Consider the following 24182-nt stretch of genomic DNA (forward strand, 5'->3'; position numbering starts at 1 on the left):
TGGAGACATGAGGAACAGTAAGAACAGGCTTAAATTTGTATGTATTTGTATTTAACTGTTAGGACATTCCCATTAAAAAAAAAAAAAGTTCAGCACTAAGGTCTAAAAAATGCATTTTGCTAAAAAATAAGTGTATTTTTAAATATCCTTCTTAAGTCTATAGTATCTTTTTCCAATCATCTAAAAGGAAACAGTGAAGAGACATTTTAATTCTGTGTGTTGTAATATAACATAAACTACTGAATCTACATTACTCATTAGCCCATTGCTTACTTCTCAGAAACTGATTATGACAATACTGCTTAAGATAAGTAATATGAACCTTATCAAAGCCTACACATTGGAATTTCAGCAAATAATCTAAAGAATACATGTGCAAGAAGAAATCTTGACATTTACTTGGAAATGTGGCCCATTTTATTTTAACTGTAAAGCATTCATTATACAGTGCAAACAGTTCTTTGGTAAATTTACTGATTAAAATAACAACAATGACAACTTTCCTTTAGGTAACATTAAAAAAAGAAAATAAATATGTAAAATTTGCATCACATTACAGCAATATTCTCACAGTGGATACTGAGCAAATGGTCAGCTAGCCATTGGCCACTGTTTCAGAAATGTTAAAATCAATGCTGATTCTAAGACACTGCAATAAAACTGAACTAGTACAATGCATGACTGATTACATTTTACACTGTGGATAAAGACCTGGTTTTCCTGGTTTATAAACAGATGGATGGTGGAAAATAACTCAATATTAGACTTGTTACATTTGTTTAAGCATATCCAGACTCCTAAGCCCATTTTATATACCATATGAATAAACAGTGAACAACGAAGAAAACCTCCCACTTTGGAGGCTGGAGAAAAGGAACAATCAGATATAAGGTACTATTTTATAATATATAAAATGGAAACTCCTCCTATAAGCAGAAATCTTGAGAACGTTTATTTAATATAAAATTGAAAAGAAAGAATGCAAGTAGTAACCAGCTGGATGTATTACTGCCTTATTTAACTGTTTGGACAGTTAAATAATATTTGGTTTAGCTCTGCAACCCTTCCTCTTTGAAGAATTTCTGCTATAGGTCAGTGGGAGCTCCATCCGAGTTGGAATTACAGGACGAGACATGTGGTTTGGACTCTCAAGAAAAGTCAACAAAACACAAGAGTATCAAAGAAATACAGGAATGACATCTTTAGGAACCATGTGATACTCAAACATGTTCGCCACACAATTTCTAGAAGTATTAACAAAGACTATTACATAAATCAAAACATTGTATATAAAATCAATTAAAATATTCTTAAAAATATAAATTGCAATTCCATGTGTACCACACACCTTTAACACAGCACTCACATGTACATTGCTTCTACCATAGTATGAAACAAAATTTCTGTAGTAAGCTTTAAAGTTACACCCAAGTTTGAATGTGTGTCATGGTAATAGTTTATCAAATTAGAAATTATTAATGTTAGTAATCAGAGAAATTATGTGCCAAAATATGATAGTGGGTTTCATATTGCTGTGCTAGGTTAGTTATTAGACAGGTATTTGTTCTACCACGCAATAATTAAGTACTCAGTCTGTTTGCATAATCTGAAATGCTTAACATACGAAGGTTTAATTTCGTGCAGATTTCTTTGATACCCCAATCACTGCCGCTTGAATTTCAACACTTAAACTCAAAAGTCAGTGAACTATGTAACCAGTTCTGGCTGTAGTGAGTCCTGGCTTAGGACTAAAGGACAGGGCAATAACCTCTAACAAATTAAGTATTCAGGGAAAGAATCAGTTCTGAATAAACAAAATAAAAACTGTAAAATGAGGTATGATAGTTGTCCTTCACTCAATCTAATTCCTGGTCAAAATCACACAGTTTGCATCCTATAAAGTACACAACTTTGAAATGCTAGTGTAGACATATACTCTATAATGTTAAACGTTTAAATGGGAGATGAAGTCCATTGACGGACCATTTTTAACACGAATGGTAAGAATATTGAGGTAAATATATATATTCATTAGATGAAACGGGGAAAAAAAATCAAACACCTTGTCAGAAAAAGTAGTCAATCCACAATTAATCATGTTGCTTGATTTTGATTTTTCCTTTTTTCAACAGTGCCACAATATAATCAGGAACATATGTCTATTGACAACATGCACAATGAATCAGTAGGAATCTTTGTATACAAAATGGCATGTGACATCTTTTCACATTTTCAAAACAGGGCCATACAATTACATGAGCTGATCTGAGATAAAGAGAAGCATGCTTTCAAACTGACCTGGATGGGTATGTCACAAAATTTAAAATAAATGAAACAAACAAACAAAAAAAATTCCATCAAGCAATTATAAATGTTTTGACAAAAAGGATTCTGCTAATTTTTAAGATCAAATGCTACTCTGTCATGCATGTTTCCCTAGAATGAGGAACACTGTCAATTACATCTATAATACACATTCAGTTGCTTTTGCTTTCTTCCAATTACAGTTATTTATATTTCCTTACTAATTCTAGCTTTTATTGCTTTGAAAATTTGGTTAATTTTGCTCCTTAAATTAAGGAAAGGATGTTGAAAGGTGTCAAGTAACTGTCTTTATTTCCTTGCTGGTCCAGGCCCAGCAATGATAGTGTGATTTAACAGAATTTCCATGCATTGATGTTTGCAGAAACTGGCCTGGATATGGCATTACTCAGGCACAGTGACATCGTGTTTTCCTTTTCCTGGCATTTTACCAGATAACAGCAAAAAGTTAAGTATGAAGACAGATTGGTACTAGAAAGGGACAGTAAACTTTTAATTTTGCTAAGTACAGATAGGAAACAAAGTGTTCATATTAGAGTAAATCCTAAACCCAGTCATTTTGGATACCTAAAACTACCTGACAGTGTTCTTTTAAGTAGCACCAGTTCGAGTTTGTCTAACCTGAGAAGTATAACACTCAATTAACTTTGACCTGTTAGCTGTTTTCCCTTTTGTTAGTTTTTGCATTGTGATTTACCTTCATGGGCAGAAAATAAAATTATACATTATGTTATACTGTTACAGCACCATTAGAATATTGTAAATCTTGATTTCTTGCTGTTGTTAGGACTGCAGTTACCTGTTTTTGCCATCAGCAGGCACTGATATGATTTGAGGAGTATGCACCCTAAATTCTTAAAAAGCAGACTTATGGCTTCTTTTTATTAGTATTTTGTTGTAAGCAGACTGGACAGCAATCTCCTTTACCCTTCACAGGTGCTTCGCAGTCAGCTGGCGGGCATGATTCCACAAAACAGGTAATCTGACCAACCTGTGCCAGGAGAAAAATGACAGAACAAAAACATACTTAGCTGCATGCTCCAAACAAGAAATACATTCTTCATGTTATTGCAGAAAATGTTCTCATTCATTCTCTGTAAGAACCTGACATATGTAATGACGTATGTACCATATATAATATGGTAACTCCACAGAGTCTCTGTTAGTATAAACTAACATTCAGAAGGTTAAGGCACTCTCTGGATTACCACATTTTTTGATAAAGCATTTTTTGATATGCTTTTTCCAATGTTCAGGTGCGACCAAGGTACCAAGCACTAACTTATTTTTTTACTACCTTTTTAACAATTTCTCTGACAGAAGAAAATGACAATGTCAGATGAGCTTTTATTGATTTTTATGCATTCGGTTGGATTTTTTCAAAAATGTCTCACTTTGCAGTTAAATTTACCCATATAACTATACATACATGAAAATAAAAATATAATAGATAACATCTGGATGGAAAGACAATGTCCAGGGCAGGGATATCTGAATAATAGAATTTTCTGCAAAAAAAAACTGAGAACCATAAAAAAAAATTTGCAGGTATTACCCAGAAATTAGCAGGCACAAAACTGGAACTGCTGTTTTAGAAGTAAAATTATAATTTCTATCACAAAATTAATTTCCACATACTTACTTTGCATTCACACACAGTACAAGGGTCCCTTTTCCAGGTTTCATTGCTGGAATATGATTTACCCTCTTCATCAGTGCAATCAGAATTACTGAGGCGTGATTCAAGTTTTTTTATCTGAAAACATTAAAAAAAGTTAGCAACTGAATCAAAAAAGGTTTTTGTTTGTGTAAAGTATTCTGGTTTTCCTCTTATAATACAGGTTATATAATCCTTGTTATAGTTGTCTTGGTTCTTCTTCTCATTACTTAGTTTTTATAATGCTAAAAGACTAGAAACAGGTAATACATTTGGAGATAGTCTTTCAAAAGAAAGCTAACGGAAAATACATCTTTCCTACCATTGAAATACTCATCTAGAGCATACAAAGAGAAAAAAACCTTCAAGTTTCATATACAGAAAGACAAATTTAAACTGTCAAAAGTGTTTTGGAAAGGAAGTGAATTTTTAATGTTTTTAAAAAACACCTTAATTTAAAAGGTTTACTTGAATTTTTGACTAACTACTGTATGGTGTACATTTTTAAAATGGGATTCCACTATGGCTGAATAGAGTTTACCTGCAAACATTGTAAAGTCTTCTCTAAGTGATCTAGATCATAAATCTGTTTACACCTGTATTCTGACTCATTACTTTATAGAAATCTGCATTTTAATCATTGCTTTACACAAATTATATACATTTCAAATAGTAAAAAAAGATTTTTTAACACTACAAACAATTTTTTAGAAGATTAATTCTGTGTTTAGTATACCATGGTTACACAAGGCTTCAGGTTCAAAAGTCAAGAGGGTCCAGCTGTAGAATATTTCAGTATGATTTCATAAGAAAACAGAAATAAAGAATAACACACCATTTTCTATGTTGGTTTTTGTTTGAGATACTGTGTGGTGGGTATTATCTGCAGGGGATGTCTAAATATCAAAAAATGTAAGACAGATACATAATAGATACAATGTTAGGAAAACATTATTAATTAAATCTACAATCAGACATTATAGACTACAATAAGTTCATTATAGCATCTTACCTGATTTCTGAGGCTTGAAATAGTTTTTTGCATTTCCAAAACAAATTCTTTGAAGTCATTCACTGCAGGTAGATTTCTATTTTCATTAGATGTGGATGTTGCATTACGAAAATATTTACTCTGTTTCACAGAACTGCAACAAATGAATGCCAAGTCAGGATATTCATCAAACTCATTTTTATTTAGCTAGATATTTAGGACACTTAACAAAAAATGTAAAAGAAGAGCAACCAACAAATGTAGGAATATGAACCACAACAGTACACAAGCCCAACTGGTGCTGAAGACAGACTCAGGACAGGTGAGCTCCAGATTACTGTCAATATCACTAGCAACAGGGAATTTCTTATACTTAGAAAAAATATGTATGTCATGCAGGGATAGACACAAAGTTGTCACCAGTGACACTATACAGCATCACCTTAAATTCATCCCTGAGCCTCCAATACGAAAGCAGACTAAAGTGAAAGAGTCTTAAGAAGTGTTCCCTACAATATGAAATTCACATTTCACATTCTGAATCGTAGATTCTTCCTCTACAGGCTTGTTGGAAAAACATGTATTTTAAGAAATATGACTTTAAAAAGGAGAAAGGTGGGTTTCATAAGTAAATGAGAAGTACTTTTAGATATGAACATATTTTAAAGTAATATAGTACACAAAATCTAAAGTCTTTCGTCTGTAGTATTTTCCAGCTGATATCTCATAACAGATATATAACACTAAATTTTGTTAATCAATTCAATCTGTTGATGAGAAAGAGTAACAAAAGGAACTGTCTGTAACTAACGATATATTATCTAGTACCACTTGAAAAAACAGACATTCAAAAGCATGGATAGCGCTAATTTTTAAGTCATTTATTATATTAAGATCTTTGAATCAATTTAGTTTTTTGCAGATTCTTGAATCCATTAATAATTACAGGTATTGCTATTTTGTTAACATGTTATCTCCAGTGCTAAGGGATACCCAAAGAATGAACTGGCAAAGAAATTCTCATATATTAGGGCTCAGGATTTGTAATCTTTCTGCATAAATTAAAACAGCACTTCCTGGCAGGCATTCAAGCTACTTAGTTTCCCATAGTTTTTAATCTAAATTAGAGAAAAAGAACTCTAAACAACATAACATGCCAAAATTCAAGTAAACCAGCTGCTATTGTATAACAAAATATTTAATCTTCCCCACCTGTTCAAGTTATTGAAAATGAGAAGCTAAAAAAAAGGAGGAAAAAACCCTTCTCACCACAAATGCAATTTAAGTATAATACTGAGCATGAGAACTCATGGGAATGTTCAATGACTGAGGTTGCTTTAGCTTTATTTATGCTACAAATGAAGTATTGTGAATCTACTATTTTGTATTCCTAATTAGTAATTGGACTGTAATACAGTCAAACAAGCTGGTACTTAGATGTAAGCGTTTATTTTTTTCTTGCTTTCATTTTGATTTCATTTAACCCCTATTACAATTTTAGAATTATGGGACTAGGCATTCTTAAAAAGAGAATTGTGTTTTGTATATTTTTTTTTACCAGTTCACTTGCAAAGATGGACAAAAACCCTTCTTTAAGGATTGCTTCAAAGGAACCTGTCTTTTCGTATTATCTATAAGCCAGCTTATCCATAGCTGCTGTCTTCTCTTGTCTAAAATCCTAAACAATTAAAGGGTCCTTTATTTTGGGACAGATTCCTCTCAGTTAAGTGGTGTTCCTTCAAGTACTAAAACACCTCCAAAGTATCTGAAATTGCTGAAATTCATTTACCTCTTTATGCATCTGTCTAGATGCTTTTCTTGCCAGAGTGGGTAGACTCATCTTGACCATTGTCATCACTCAAATAGAAAGTTTTATTTGTTAAAAGAATGCATGCTGAATAGAAAGAGCTATAATTCAGGTGTCTTAAATTTGTTCATCATGATGGATCTTCACAAGAAATGGTCTGAGCAGAACTTGTTTCATGTCACTGATTCATACTTAAGTTTTCATTCCCACGAAAGGGCAGGGACCCTGTGCAGCTGACAACTTGTCACTGAAACTGTGATTTACTTCCTTGCTATATTTTGAGGATTAGGGAGTTATAAACAATATTATTAGCACTGCTGTTCTCCATTCCTGCTTGAAGTATTTTGGTACCAGAAGCAATCCTTACCATTGTCACAATTTTTTATGAAACTGAAATCAACACTTGGTATCCTATTCCTACAGGATAATCTAGAAGCTGCAAGTAGGAAATGAAATAATTTAGATTAATTTAATTACTGCAGTCACTGTAGGAATGTGGCATTTCAAATCCTCAAATCACACTTCATCAGTGATTTTTTTTCATGAAAACTGCAGGAAGAACAAAAATACTATACTTATACTAGTCACAAAGAGTTTACACAAATTTGAGCTTGAAAAAAAAAGGTGGTTTATTGTTAGTAGATATGCAGAAGCGTCAGAATAAAATACATCAATAATAAACTTGAGAAAGCAGGAACTAGAAAAAAAGTGGCATGTGCTCCCAAATAAATTGTTCCATTTCATTTCATTTTGAAAACAAATGTTTTTTTAGAATTCTTTAAAAAAAAAGTCTCACCTTACTGATTTGGATATTTTCATTTTCTTCAGGGGCTTATCCTCCTGAAAGCTGTAGTCAAGAGAACGTCTTCCCCGAAAATGATACGAAAATGCATTAAACTGTCCTCTGGTTCTACAGTCTGAAAACAGATAAGAAATTACACATAAACTACAGCATATTTCAGCAGGTACAATATTAATATGGTTTTGCAGTGTTTTCTGAATTGGTAAAGGCAAGTCATACATTGAGTCTGATCCCCCTGGAACTGGTTGATGGCAGATGAATGAATATATCTCAGTGATAGAATATTTAAGCTAGTTAGATGCAGAGAATGTGTTTACCCACAGACCAGCTTTTTAGTGTGAAAAAAAAGATATAAATACAGTTTTAACAAATCCATATAGTGCTACTTTAACTATTATTTCACTTCTGAAATCTTCACTCTCTTGGTTTTTAATTATTTTCTGGGCAAACAGGGCAATTACATATGAAGATAAACCAATGACAGAAACAATGACAGAAAAACCACTCTGTGGGTACCTCAGATATCCCAGCCATTATTATTTGTTATTTTTGCCATCTGAAAGAGAATTTTCAATTTAATTCCAAATTTGTAGACATGCTTTATAGGTTGACAAGTCTTATTTCCAAATCTGAGGAATCTGAATGTATCACCAGAACCTAAGACTCCTTCCACCACAGAGCAAAAATCTCAAGTCTGGAAATGAGCTATAACATAAATCTTCTCCTAAGATCCAAAGAGGATGTCTTGGCAGGATGAAGTATATCTTTCTTCCAGTTCACTTTATTTAGCCTTTCAAACACAGTGAGTATTTGGAAAGAGTCCCATTTAAGAAAGAAAAGGAAAACAAAACTGCAACAGCACTTGATAGAGGAGACAATGAGAAAATAGAAGTTTTCTCATTTCTGTTCACAGAAGCTTTAAAGCTAAAAGTTATAATGGGCCAAGCTGAAGCAGGAACAAACTATATGATCAACTGCTAGAAGCAGAGTCTGCTAAAACCAAAGGGAAAGCCTAAATACAGAATGCCATAGACATTTCTCAGCTAAGTCTGGTATTAGTAGAATGAGCCATGAAAGCAACTGAACATGGGAAAGAGTAATTTTCCATAATGTTTCTCGTAATTTGCATCAAAACAAATTAAATCAGAAACTCGGTAACATTTATAAAGTATTTTTTCTGGAATTTAGATTGAATACCTATCATATTAACACGAATTACTGCAAAGTTTCAAGTCTATAAACACTGCTGAAATGAGCAACTAGAGAAACAAATGGAAAGTTGCTCTGATTACACAAAATTAGGTATCTTGGACTACTTTTAATTGTGTTGAACTTTTATGTATATTAAAATATTATAATTTCTCTGTTAGGAAAAATTTAAGTTTGTCTTAATGGCTTCATATCATTTAAGACATGAAAAAAGAAGATAACTGTCAAAAAAAAAAAATCAGATCACAAACAATATCTACAGATCATTCTTGAACACAGGTTATCCACAATTCCCCTTCCCTGTGCTTTCCTTGTGGTTTGTCCCATTCTTTAATAAACGCTTTACTTTCCTCCTATAATAACAGCATCCACCAAAGAACTACATGCTATTTGCTGCCAACATATTGTTCATTCTTCTTGTGTGTTCTGCTGTTTCCCACATAACCTCCTTGCTGTCCACTCAGAAAGTAAACTTGTTCAGATGGGAACAGACTGATGTGTCTGTAAGAAGCTCGGCATGAAGGCATTTTTGAACACCCTTAGACACTTCTATATTTAGTATGGTGAGAAAAAGGATCATACTGAAGAAAGAACTAATTTTGGTCTGAGTAATTTTTTTCTCAAAGCAATGTGCTGCTTAAAGTTTTCCTGAGTATCACAAAATCTCTGGTTTCTCTTGGAAGCAATATGTGAAAAGTTTCCGCTATCCTCCTTTGTTTAGCAACTGCTATAGTCATCTTGCATAATACAGATTTTTTGAGGTTTTTTTTTTTGGTATAAGAACACAATGGCCCATTGTTTTTTTCATTCCTAGGTTGTTTCTTAGAAACAAAGGTCTGAAATCTTGGGAAGGTTTTATCACCTTAGACTGGTAAATATGAGAACCATATGTTCAGTGACAGCTTTAAGTACACAGATCTGACTTTCCAAGTTTTTTAAAACTCAAATATGTCGACTTGCCAAATTACCGGCTCTTGTTGGTAATTTGTTATTGGTTTCTCTTTCAGGTACAACAGGGAGGAATGTCACTGCTGAGAGGCGCAGCACAAAATGCATCAGCTTTCAGAAAGCCTAAATCAAGAAATTTCTTCTCACTGCTTTTTTAACTTTTATTCTTAATGACAAATAGCAGTAGCAGCTTAACTAATATTTTTCCCAGCTTAACTAATATGTCGCCAGATTAGCTATACCCATTCCATTTAATTGTCTGCAGAAAAAGTGAGTGTTTAAAAGCAACCAGGAATTATTTTTCTCTGTGGACAGTTTTTTCTTCCAGAAGTTAGCTGCTGTTACACTGCAAGTGTCAAGCTGATCCATTTCCAGAATCACAAATAATAACAGAATAATTTATGTTGGAAAAGACCCCTGATATCTTCAGATCCAACCTTTGACCAAACACCACCTTGTCAACTAGACCATGGCACTAAATACCATATCCAGTCATTTCTTGAACATTTCCAGGGATGATGACCCTCCCACCACATCCCTGGGCAGCCTGTTGCAATGTATAACAACCCTTTCCTTAAAGAAATTGGCATTTCTATTTGTATATGGAAGCCACGTCCACATCTTTAGAAAATCCTCTTTCCCACAAGGTTTTAAAAATGCAATTATTACATAAATTGGATAATAAAAAACCTGATAGAGAATCATAGTACAGTGTTAATTCTCTATTAATCACTCCTCAAAATCTAGGCCATGGAGAATTAATCTAATGGTAGATTAAAACAAAACAACTTTAAAGACTGAGGAAATGTAAAGCAAAGCACATATATCTATTTGATACTAGTTTGATTCTCCAAGATTTATTGGAGTGAATTAGGTTGCTTTTACTGTAAACATTTGTATTAAGAACTTGTAGACATGCCAGTGGGACAAGTAAAAGGAGAAACACTGAAAATATCTGATGTAAAATGATTTTTTGAGTAGATGTTTTTACAAAGCAGCTATTTAAAAATTGCACAATATAGAAAAATGACTTTTCACCCAAAATGAAGCCCTAACTCAAAATAGCTGTTTTTGTTATTGCCTAAATGGGCAACAAGCATTCACATTGCACAGCATATCTTCATTTCTTCTGTTGAATAAGACTTTCTAACAAAAGATAAATTAAACACCACCAAAAATGTAACGTGGTGGTCTGAAATCCAACACTAATCTGCTCAGATCAGAACAGATGTATTTTGTAAAAAGATTAGTTAAACATCTGAAAAGGAAAATGTATAGAAGGTAGAAAATGAAATAACAACTCAGATTGTCATCTTCCAGCTGATATACTGGGGAATTTTAAGAATAAAGATATTTCCTGTAGTTTATCTCAAAACTCACACACTGAGCTTTGAGATCAGTCTACTACGAGAACTAGAAGGTTCAGATGTTGTTGGGAAAGCAAATGTCCAGTTTGTTAATATATAGCTAATGATAGACTAAAGACATGTAAAAACATACCATGCTTTCATGATCTAAATAGGTCTTGGATGGTCTTCAGGGAGATAAAGGAGAAACATTAGGTTCTTGACACCAAACCAAAGCAAATCCAACCTCTCCAGTGGAAAAGTCAAATAGGACTAGTTAGGGGATTTTGAAGATTAAAAACATGCAGCTTTTGGAATACAAATCAGTAAGAAAAAGTAATTTCAGACAGACTGAAAATCCACGGAAATTTAAAAAATAAAGACCCTAAGAACTGTCCTGCCCACTAGACAGCGAGATCAACAGTGTCTTAGAAAGGCAGCAACAGTCCACAGGAAAGAAGGAAATCCTCCAGCTACCTGGATTTGTAGAAATCACCGAGACACTTCACTGAGATGCTTTCCTACCCATGTTGATTTTAGAGTCAATGAACACTGACATAATTTGAGACTGCAGCCTGACTATCCTCCACACACATCTCTTTATTGCCAGCAGTGGAACTTTGACAGATCTGGCAACTCATTCAGGAGTTTGAATTGAAACACAATGATTGAAGCCTATTACTTCCCTGTTGCTTTTCGGAAGGGATGACAATCACTGGCATGAAACTCCTGGTAGCAAAGACAAAGCAATGTCATAACTTAAGTCTACTTCTTTTATGTTTATGAATGAATGTAGAATTGTATTTAATGTATCATAGATACCTGAGAAAGATGAAATATTTTTGGTTTAGATGAATACAAATAAAAATACTGATTCTCTCAGTAAAATTTGTAATCATACAAAAACACTAGGCTATATTAGATACTTCCACTAAAAGATAAAAAGGATGATGTCCTTATAATTATAGACCGTGGAACTTAATTTCAGTAGCCTGGCATAGACTAAATTGTTACTAAGCTAACAGACATTAAATATAAATTTGAATGTAAAAAGAAAATTTGAATGTAGAAATCAAAAATGTATGACCTGACCAAAGCATAGAAGTTCTGGGTAAAGACAAAACCTTTTCAGGCATAAATCACATAATTTTGGTATTTTGAGAGTTCTTGGTGAACAATATCCTTAGTCAAAAAAGAACTTCCAGTCTCACACAGAGATTTCTGTTAACATTTTACATTGTTATTGCCACTATATTCCACAGAATTTAGTGCTTTGCCCAGTGCTGTTTAGTGTTCTCGTTGAAGATTAAAGGACATAATGAGAAGTGCATAGTAAGAGATTAATGTTGTCAGTAGAGAAGCAATAGCATAATTGACAGCATAATTGTTCCTCTGGTCTTAAAATACAAGAGTTCATAAATATAGGTCTAATCTACTGAAAGCATTCAGATTAAGAATGTGTCTTAACTCTTCTAATGAAATTCAGTGGGATTTAAACGTTTGATCATAATTTGTATAAGGCTGTATTTCTGACTTAAACAAAGAAAAAAACAATATCTGACAGAGGAGATAGGCTATTCACTAACTGAGAAATAGTTAAGAAAAATCTTTCCAAATCAGTTTACACTTATAAGGATGACTCGCATCTTATCTGAATCACTTCCTCCAGGGTCATTGTCCATTGTCCTCCTGGGTCCATGTGAAACCTCATGGGTTTTGACATAAAACAGAAGGTTAAAGAAATTTTTTACTTCAACTTACAAATCCCCCCCCAAAAAACAAAACGAAACCAAGAAGTGTGAAATTTTTAAAGATTCACATTTGAGTAATCATGAAAGCATATGCTGATTACTTAAAAAAAAAAAATTAAAATACACTTCTTGCACTAGAGAACCTGAAATAAAGCACTGAAAGTTTCTTGTTTGGAAAATCTGAAGCTCAAGCGCTCTTTGCACAAATAAAGAGCTAAAGAGCAGCAGCAAATCCAGCAGTTACTCATCATCTCTGACAAGACAAAGAAAGGTAGAAAGTGAAGGAAAACAGAAGAAAACTTGTGCACTTCAGTGGAACTCCTACTTTTTGCCACAATAAACTAGTAACTCTGTTGTATGATTTGCCAACTGAAATCTAAAGGTAATCTGTTTTTTTTCTTATTATAAAGAGTAATAATACTTTGCTTTGTAAGAAGTAAATACTAGCCTTACTCAAAAAATCTACAAGGCAGATTTTTATAACTAAGAAATTTTTCTATTCTTCATATGGAAAAGTATTTTGACTTTTAACAAAACAGGAAGGACAACAAAACCAGATGTGCTTTTAAACAGGCTGAAACAGCTGAACACATGGGTCACTTATGAAACATACATAAAGTTCAATGAGCAATATTCTGTACTTGAAATTTAAACTTAGAATAATTTTAATTTTAAAATCATTAGAAGCATTTTAAATGTGGAGAAGGGTTTAATTATTTTTCTTTTATATAATGAACAACAATAAATTTAAAGAAACAAACCCCTTTAAGGTATTCAACTCAAAGTAAATGCTGTTCCTGAGTGTATGCAACACCTCAGAGGAGCAGTGGCTACAGAAGGAAATTTTTTACATCAGTTACTTAAACTGGATTCCCACAGAAAATGCCACAGTCATTCATCCATGCAAGAAAGCAGTTCAAGCCATGAATACTTCACTTTCTCTTCATTAACCCCTGCAAGGCTTCAGGAGTTCAGAAAAAGGGGATAAAAATAGGAAATTTTTTACAAAACACTACTTATTTACCCTTTCTTTTGCTTGACAGTTGTCTAACTGTGCTGCATCCAGTGGTGCTCTTTGGTAGCAACTTTCTTGGAAGAAAATGCAAACTGGGTTGTTGAACACAAGAATACTCTAAAGACTTTCCAAAGATATCATCTGGCTCAGTGATAACATAACATTTAGAGAATCAACACATAATTTCTCAGAACAGCTTTACCTTTTTTAGAAATCAATATAAAAAAATGTATTTGGGAAACTGTCTGTCAAGCTTCATGAACCATGGCAAAGTGAACTTCTCCTGAATTGGAAGAATGTGCTTTATTTATGGTAAAGCATTTAAAGGTGATAATTGATTTCTCCCAATGTTTCTGGCGTATGTCAGGGAATTTCTGAAGAGATTCTGGAAGACTTTGTATTAAAATTACAGTGTGTCAATCATGCCTAGCTTTTTAGAAACTACTATCATTAATTCGGGGATGGCAAACCAGGTAAACATTGTTTAAAAAATCACAAGTAACCTACCAATAAAAAAAAAGCTGTGAAAATTAGAGTAAGGCCTGTAAGATATTGTATATGGGGAATACTGTACAAGATCTTATTGAAACTTAAAGTATTTATTTCTGTTAGTCTCACACTGAAAACTGACATTTTGAACAGTCATCAAGGAAGAATTTTCTTAGAGTGATTATTTTTAAAGACTTGTTTACTGGATAAGACAATACAGTAATCAGTTTAAAAGCTAAGTTATGCAGTAACTTTGAACAGTAAATCTCTATCTACCTTTTTAATTGTTAATGATATCTGAGTTTGTTCTCATGGTACAGTCACATGACTATAAATGCTTCCTCAGTACTTACTGCATCTGTAGCAGACTGAAGAGACATCCTCTATCAGTTTAACTTTTACCTTCTGCATTAAATTCTGAACTGTATCACAAAAGAACTTTGTCATTGTGGACAATTATATCTTACCAAAAGAGTTAAATAGACAAGACACTAGTGGGTGACTTCTTTCAAAAATAAAATCCACCAGTTCTTTATATGTGCATTTCTTTCAACAGAATATTGAATATCCTACTCAGCAGTAGTAAACTCAAGAGAATTTGATTAAAAAAGATGAAGAACACAGATCTGGATACCTTTCATCAGCAAATCTACAAGGTATTGGTATTGAAATAATTAGGGAAATGATCAGATTCTAATAATATTAACCAATACTACCCTTATCCTCTGAAATAAGAGCAAGGCTTTTCATACTAGGAATTTGTTTGACAGCAATTTCTCAATAGTCAGAGTTCAAGACCAAAGTTCCCAAAATTCCTGAATATACTTTCACAGCCTGGGCATGTCATTTGAATTTTGTCCAAAGAAAATGATAACAACATTGTCAAGGAGATCTCAAGAAAGAGAGGTCATTGTCCTCAGAAGCATTTTGTTGTTGATGCTACTGAATATCATTCTGCATGATCCGGGAGATTCTCTTGGGAATGGATTCTAACTAAGTAACAGTTGCAGAGAATTCTGATGTGACGATGGCTGAAGAGAGGCCACGCAGAAAATCTGTGAGACAGAAGCCAACATACAGGCCACCAAGCAGTGTCCTGTGCTCCATGCAGCTAAACAAATCCTATTTCAGGAGAAAAAAAGCTTATTTTTCAGGAAAAAAAAAAAATTACCTCACACTCCTAACTTTTGAAGGAGATGGCAATGAACAAGAATATTTAGCCGCAAAAGAAAGAAAACAAGTAAACAATTATCTACACCTTGCAAAGCTCAAATCTATGCTATTTTTATGAGGTGTTTATTTAATATAGAATATGGAATGAATTCCCACTTAACAGGGGCTATGCTTCAGATTAGAATTTCTAATATCTTAACAAAACCCTAAAAATAGTAAAATATCTTCTTAAAATAAAGTAGACACTTAACAAACTGCACACACCCCACTGCCCCCAAATCCACCTCTATACAGACCTTCACAGCAATCTTGCCACATCCTGAGGTCCAGTTTAGGAATATCTTCACAGCTACTATATCCATGTGGAAATTCAGCCACCTTAAAGACATCATGCTGTACCCTGGTTATGTTGTCACCATTGTCACACAAAACTCTGGCAAGAGATGTTTGCTTGATCTGAGTGAGCTGAGCAGGCGTGAACACACCCGGGTTTTCATACCATAACCTGTAATCTCACAGAAAAGACAAGTCTGCTAGTGAAAAGAAACAAGTGGCAGTTTTTCAAAGATATTTCAATACTGTGTTCAGAATGAAATGAATTATCTCATAAATCCTGTTCACAACTCAACATTCTATCAAGTGACTGATCCAAATGCAAAAATGTTAGTTCCTAGTGTCACTTAAGCACTAGCTGGTGTCATGCTGACACTCTGAAAGGCATGAAATCTTCAAGAAATTATTTGATTTCTCTTCTAGTCTCAATTTGATGTCTTGAGTATCTCCGGACATCTAAAATAGCACCAGACTACCAAGTTAAGGGTTCTTTTAAGTAAGAAACTTAAATGACCATAATTTCTTTCTTTAAGCAACTTTCTTATGGTCATGAAAACCTTTTGATGGAATTGCTGAGATTAGAAGAATGGTTAATCTATTTCTAGTTTACTATCACAGTAAGTAAGATGATTTAATTTACTAACAATTTTTCTTCTTTTAAACTATTTTCATGACTATGCTGATTCGGGAACTTTCTCATACATGCTCAGTTAATTCACTATATTCAAGAAGAAAACTCTATGGTTTCAAATAGTTTGTTTTTCATACTTAAAGAGCTAAAAGCCTGTTATCAATAGCAAATATAAATAATACATTACAATAAAAGGCAAGCTTTACATGGAAAAGAAAATTTCTTAAGTTACTATGCAGGATTTGAAAACATTTTACACCATTCTAACACATAGGAACTGCTCACTGGGACATTTTTATTTGGTCTCCCAAAGCTGTATCAATATTGATACTCTTCCCCCCACCTATTTTAAACAGAAACCAAAACCAAAACCAACCAAAAAAAAAAAAAAAAAAAAGGCAGCTCTTTAAACTTCATGAAAAATCAAAGCCAGTAGTAAACTTAGAAGAATGGTCAAGAAATTTCATTTTAACTATTTAGTGTATAATTTTCATAAAGTATTGAACAGTGGCCAATGAATTTCCAAGTACTATAATCAGATTCTCAAATTTCCATCTTCACATAAAGTTAGGCTCCCTTCAAATATCTCTCCTTTTTCATGCATGGACACATCTGCTTTGCATGGTGTTACCAGCTTTGATCCTCTGCCCATTGAAAAGACTTTTCAAAGAAGTAAGAGTTGCTTTCATTATGTCTAATAATATTTTACTATTTGCTGACATGTTGCTTCCAAATATTTGTATTCCTGGGACAGCAGAATCCTCTTTCCTAAATATTCAGTGTGTTCCTATTGTTTCTAAATGTTGTATCAGAAAACAAAACAAAACAGAAAAAGGTGCTTTTGCTGAAAAAATGGAAATATATATATATATATATATATATATATATAAAATATATATATAAAAAAGAAGTATAGATATCCTGTTGTGACACAAATAGGTAATTATCACCAGTAACTTGGAGCTCATATTGCATATATTTCTTCCCCTTTTACTCTCTCTACTTCAGGCATGAGAGTTCTGTGCTTCACAGTTTTATTTTTAAACATATTTTATGTAAAAAAAGTTTAGTAGTTCTTTTAAACAGCATAGAAAAAGGATTGGGTTATTGATTACAAAAAAAGCCTTTATAATATTCTAAGTAGCAATTTAATAACTTAATGCAAGAAAATAACATTAAATAAAGAGAATCAAATCTAATTTCCTAATTCTTCCTCTGTTTTCCTTTCATTAGGATTGAATTAATCAGCCTAAGTCTATGTACTCTCATGCCATGAAAAGAACAGGATTCTAGGTCATAAATTATGTTAAAATTAGGGAAATGTTGATTTTCAGATGCTGAACAAGTATGCTGAAAATGTGCAAAGGAGATCTGGTTGCTGTGACAAGAGAAATGACTACTCTCTTATTTCAGGTATTCTAAAAACTGAAAATGAGAAATTTTTCAAAATTAAATATATTTATATTTATAATTATTTAATTTATATTCATATTTGCACATATTTAGAGTATTTTACTTTAAATTATTCTAATTATAAATATAATTATATTATATAATTATAATTTAAAGTAATTTTAAAATAATTTAAAGTAATTTAAAAACAACTATCAAATTATGGTCTTTGAATTAACCTGTCTGTTTTTAATACTTTTTTGGTGCACAGACTGCTTGTATTGTAGTATGCATAGGGGTTATATATACAGAGTGATACTGCTCCAACATATGCTTAAGTAACAACCACCATTTCTTTGCCAATAAAATAACTCAATAACAATGAGAGAAGCATCATTGTTTCAAAAAGGTAAGTGACTTGAATATTTGGCAAAAGGAAACTCAGCATATGTTGGCTGTTGTGTTTTGGGGGTCAATATGATATTCATCACAAAAAGTAACAGAATTAAAATCATGGCTTCTAACAATGTTTTAAACATGTATTCTTCTTCTTTCAGTAATATTTTACAACCATAAATGAACATAAAATGGAGTTGGTTTTGGAAATATCATGTTGCAATTGTTATTAAGCATCCTTAAGTTAAAATTCATTTTGGTTTCCGTGGTATTTTAATGTACCTGTCTCCATCCCGAATACGCCTGAACTGCGTGCTTAACAGACACATCAAAGTTGGCCCCAGTCGACTCCCTGGAACTAAGTCTTCCACCATTAGAGCAGGAAATAGGTCTATGTTCAGTGGGGAGCCATACAACCTATAAATTGAAAAATACAAATACTGAATAACAAATACTTTACATTTACAAAATAATCAGTACATGGTGAAGCTAAAATAACTCACAAACAACTCACAGGAAAAAATGTAGTGATAGCACTATATCTTTTGTGAATAAGTTGTGAGTGTATACGCAAGAAATCCTCCAATGCAGGTTGCATACACCATGTGGGTCTGCATGTCTAGCCTGCAATTTTTTTTCTCCTAGCAGCTTCCTTCTGATTTCTTAGAATTGTTTCTTTTTTATAGATTCTCTTTCTTGTGCCTCTGTACACCCGTTTTATATTTCTATAGCTGAGACTAATTCTCTGTCTTTAATTTTGAGCAAATAAGCTAGGGGGGCTGGTAGATGTAGACTTAATTTCAAACACCGAATCTCTAAAGAAGAACTGATTACTGGTAGTGAAGGATGTCCACATGACAGTACAGTGGACAATACTGACATTTGTTTCACTGTACAGAATTAATGGAATTGAACATCTATATACTTCCATGAAGTTGTCATTTAATATGACCTTACACTGAAATAGCATTCATATTTAACAATATTTACAAAACTAGGCATTTCAAATTAATAATTTCATGAACACATGCAGTATATATTACTGTATATATACTGTATATATTCTTACTGTTCATAGAGATGTAGAAGTAGAGAAATTATCTGAATGTGGAAATTATTAACATCTATTTTCTGGTACTGATGGAAGTTTCTTAAAAATCCATTAAGTCTTTCTTAGCAAGTATCTTTTCCTAGATAAGACATTCAGATACGGTTTTTGCATGCACATTGAGATAATTGACTTTTTCTTCACCTCAGGCTCACCTGCTAAGTTTCTCCCTGATTTCAGGATTCTTAATTTCATTTTTCAGATCTTCAAAAGTCTGAGCTGAAGAAAGATTACAGTAAACTCTAAAATCATGGTAGGGAGGAATTCCATGATCTCTGCCTCTCTGAATATTCATAGCTGCCAGATCTAAAGCCACAGTACGTGCCATGGAGAAGAGTCTTTCTGTTAATTCTGTATTGAGTAATTGTGAGGGGACACGCATCTTACCAGCAACACCAAAAAATCCCCTTAGAAGTGGATCAATGCCTCCTTCATTTACAATCCGAAATGGAGAGAAGAATGCCTTGTGAAGAGGTAGGTGGCCTTGTGGAATAGGTTCAAAGTTTTCATCCAGTCGATACAGAAAAGGATTAATGAGTGTGTGACCAAACCTAAAAGCGGCAGTTGCAAACTCATTAGTTATGCCAGAATTAACACTGGGATCATAACCCTTATATTCGCCAAGCATCTTCATGCCTACCTCTCCAAAGATCTTAGGGAGCCAGTGGCTAAATGTTATGTGTTGCATTTCTGCACCAACAATTTTGCGTGTTTCATGATATATTGTGTCACCGTCCCAGTGAGGATTGAGTTTCAGTAGCTCTGTAGCAATTCTGTTGTGTTCTCTAAACCACAATGTGTGGATGCTGGTAAGACCCAACTGTTCATTAGAGCGCTGATCACCAGCTAAAAAGCAGGGTATTGGGCTTTCATTTTCATCTCTCATACATTCTGTTGGTGGGCCAGTGGCAAATGGAAGAAGGGGCTTGCCAGATCTCTGTACAATGCCTTGCCTCAGAAGACCCCTTTGACTTGCCAAGTCCCTGATTTCTAGTGCTTCATGGTCTGAACTGCCGTACACATTGGACGCATCAATGTATGAAGTCAGCTGGTTGATCTGTTCTCGTGGGTACACAGAATTCATCAGGAGAGATGTCATGCCGCTTCCACAAACTGGGCTGGAACGTACGAAAAACATGCAGCGTGCACCATTTCTAACTCTGGGATCGTTTGGTGGTATCATGATTGAAAAGCATGGAGGATCATTTGTACAAACAGAACTGCAATGCTGACCATCTGAAAACCTGGCCTCACTTAGCGCAGCCACAGTGAGGTCAAGGTCATGGTCAAGAAACTGACCCCACTGCATGAGCATGTGAGTGTACTGGTCGTCAGGAGTTACGGTTTCTGTCCCGATCAGAGTAGTTGAAACCAAGCGAGGCATTGGGAGTGCGTAGCCATTAGAGAGTCTTCTGGGTTCAATTCCCCGAGGCAAATTAAATCCGTTTTCATAGACTGACTTTAACAGACGTTCAAAAGCTGTCAGAGAAGCGCCCCACATGGGATGCTGAAGGTTGTTGCATGTTCCATCGTGTGTCCTGTACTTCTGGTGGAAGCACATATCGGAGCAGTTGTTCACTCGTCGATGAGCTGTACAGCCTGAGAGATTGGCTATCAGATTCAAGTACTGTGGGGATACAAGGTCATTATAGTGATAACCTGAAAGAGAAAACAGAGAAAGAAAACTATCAGAGAATTCATAGACTCATGGTCCCCCCACAGATCACAAATGTATTTGAATTTTGGGGTTTTTTTCTTTTTTTTTACATTTCCCATCAGATTAAACATCCCTATTTTTAGATAAGGACAGCAATAATCATATATGTATATTTGAGCATTAGGTCATTTGAACAACTTTAGCACCACTAGGTCAGAAGGAAATATTCTAAAATGCCAATTCAAGTGCAACTTTTACAAAATTATCACAAAAGGAATTCATTTGGTCATTTAGAAAAGCAGAGATATTTTCAGAAATAAAAGCTTCATATTGAGACAAATACAACATTTTCCTCATGTTAGTAAAAGCATTTCAAATAATGTTAGTAACACTAAAATGGACTTCAAGACTAGCTTTTGAGACTTGCTCATTCACTGGACAATACTATTTTGTTTTGCTTAATTACAGTGAAAGTTTCAACAATGAAAAAATAAAATAACCACCAGCAATAAAGCCAAATGTGGAATGATCTCTAGGACAAATGTTGTGGAGTAACTCATATTCACATTACCCTGGATGAGTTTCTATATAAAAGTAGTGTTTGTGTTGCACTTGGCACAGATTTCTTCTGCAATCCACACCATTCACCTCTGGGACTAAAACATACTTATCATTTTCCTGTATTTTTTTCTCAGTTCATAGAAAAATAATACCTACAAAATATATACTGTAATTCATAGAATTATGTTTTTAGAACCTCTAAGTAAGTTTATGTACTGCGTGATCTCTGTTGTGATATGATGGCATGTGGAAGGACTGAAGACCGTAAGGCCTCCCAGCACAGTGTTGGCTGACTGGAAATAGTAGAAGAGTCAGCCTGTGCCTTGTCCTTGCTGCCTATTAGGAATCATTGTAAAAGCGATTTTTACTTAGTAACATTTGGATTTCATTTCAGGGGGAAAAATTCTGGCTACGTCTACATTATCAACTTGTGTAGGTCAACAGAAATGTCTCAGTAAAGTGAAATTTTTGCTGCTGAGTAAGACATACCTACTGTATCCAAGAATAAGTTTCCTTCAGAAAATCTTTACTTTGTACTCCTGGACTGAATGTGGGCCTGGACCCAATTTTTCATTTAAGTTGAAAAGAGTTCACATTGTTCAAGACCCTATCACAAATCATACCAAAGCACAGTAAGTGGAGATAAATTCAAAAAGGAGCCACTGGTCCAAAGCAAAAGGCATACTATGAGTGACTAATGGATATAGAGCGTGGATAAACAAGGTTCCAGGATCCAGGAGAAAGTCCAGGAGGTGGAGTGTTTGGCAGTGTAGATGTACGTTTAGCTAATTAGAAACCATCATACATCAACAGGGATCTTGATCTGGAAAGCTTGCAGTCAGGAATAAAACCAAACAAGCAGTATAAAGTCAAAAGGAAAAAAGCAAATGAGTGAGTGTAGAGGGGTACTGTGCTCCCACAGGCTTCAGGCGTTCCCAGCATGATGGCAAACACTCAAAAATATGAACTGAATGCAGTTTTGCAAGAGGTCGGTATCGGTTGATTGCACACAGTTGGGAAATGTTACTTTTAGTCCTGAGCTCAGTCCCAGTGTGCCTGCAAAGACAATGGTCTTCATCTAAATTCAACACATAAGCATGTGCTAGGCACAACTGGCTCTCTGCCAACTTCCACAATGCAGGGCAATTGCAAACAAACTACCTAAAGCCCAGCCTTGTCTTTGCCTTGAAAGGGACTGGGTTGCTCAAAGTTGCCCAGCTGGGACAGAAGCTGTGCTCAGCCAGGGAAGCTGTTTTCTCAGCCTCAGGCTATGAGTACTCCACAAGGTTTACAAGTCAAAGCAAAGATATCAGAGACTTAGTGCTTGCATTAGGCAAAGCTAACACACTCATGTAGACATACAGAAATTATTTTATGGAATATTCCATACGAGGAAAAATAAATACAAATCACAGAGCAAAACCTGTAAGTGCCACTGGGTAATGCAGCAAAATACACACTTTGAGGCTATAATTGATAGCATATTAAAATATCCTGGCTCCCAGGGCTACCTGGCTGCCAGTTTAATTCTAGAACTATGCCCAGAAAACTTATCTTATTTATAATAACACTCCTGTTTAAATGATCATCATTCATTATGGAGTTCTTTGCTTATGATAATTATTCATTCAAATAAACATTTGTGGTTATCCTGATTGCCACCCCCACTGCTGAAATCAAGTTGTGAGCAAAACTCAACTGTGAACCTTTTGGGTGGAATGACCTTCAGTACTAATTTAAAATAAAAGGCTTGGGTTCTCTCTTTAGAAGTTCAAGTGGGATGTAATATTTCATGATGAATTAGATTTTGGCTTTCTGATGCCCGTTGCTAATCCTTAATTGCCTCTCCCATTGTAGGCACTAACTTTGCCTCTGCTCTCTGAATGGCTGGGCATTTCCAGTGCTTAGAAGCTGGCTAGCTCAATTCACATATTACCTTTTTTTTCAAAGCAAGAAAAATGTTTCATAGAGTCATAGAAATATTGATTATAAGGGACCTCTTATCCAGACTAAGCTCTTGCTAGAAGTAGAGCTGTTTCCAGCACTAGATACCTGTGTAGCTGGTCCAGCAGGCTTGAAAACCTGCAAAGTCTGAGACTCCTCCACCTTTCTGGATTACTTGTTTCAGTGTTGCACTGGAATTCTGGTGAGAAACTTTCCTAACATCTAATCTGAACCTCCATTAATGGCCATTCCCCTTGTTACACAGTCTGGCACTGTGGAGGAGAATTTGGCTCCATAATCTCTCCTTGGGATATTCAAAGGTTTTGCAACAACAACAACAACAACAACAACAAAAAAACAAAAAAAAACCACTCTGACTGGGAAACTGTCACGTTTCTCAACTGTTCTCAATGCTAAAGTGCTAAATAACACCTTTCATTTGGCTCTGTATTTCAAAATAAAATTAAATAAGGACAAAATTTACTATTAAAAATTGGAGTATTGGGCAGTTTAAATGAAAACAGATTTATTTTACTATTCAAGTTTCCCTAAAAGCCAGGTTTCTTTGGATTCTGTAGGTCTAAAAAGCAAGATCTGGTTGCAAACAGGATTACCAGTATCACAAAGAGTTGCCTATTTTTGTTTTTATT

The 24182-nt window shown here is 34.3% G+C and overlaps 1 protein-coding gene across 1 annotated transcript in view; it reads right to left on the reverse strand.

Annotated features, from left to right (window-relative positions):
• Positions 1-394: 394 nt before the first annotated feature.
• Positions 395-24182, reverse strand: part of PXDN (peroxidasin) — an 85050-nt gene continuing 61262 nt past the window's right edge. Inside the window, exons 17-23 of the mRNA XM_053973960.1 lie at positions 19526-21029; positions 18545-18679; positions 15807-16015; positions 7574-7694; positions 4992-5124; positions 3965-4078; positions 395-3313 (exon numbers count right to left, since the gene is read on the reverse strand). Coding sequence (XP_053829935.1) covers positions 3191-3313; positions 3965-4078; positions 4992-5124; positions 7574-7694; positions 15807-16015; positions 18545-18679; positions 19526-21029 — 2339 coding nt within the window. The 3' untranslated portion in view covers positions 395-3190. The remainder of the gene's footprint in view (positions 3314-3964; positions 4079-4991; positions 5125-7573; positions 7695-15806; positions 16016-18544; positions 18680-19525; positions 21030-24182) is intronic.

Source organism: Vidua macroura, chromosome 3, assembly GCF_024509145.1.
Source record: "Vidua macroura isolate BioBank_ID:100142 chromosome 3, ASM2450914v1, whole genome shotgun sequence".
Classification (NCBI taxonomy): Eukaryota; Metazoa; Chordata; class Aves; order Passeriformes; family Viduidae; genus Vidua; species Vidua macroura.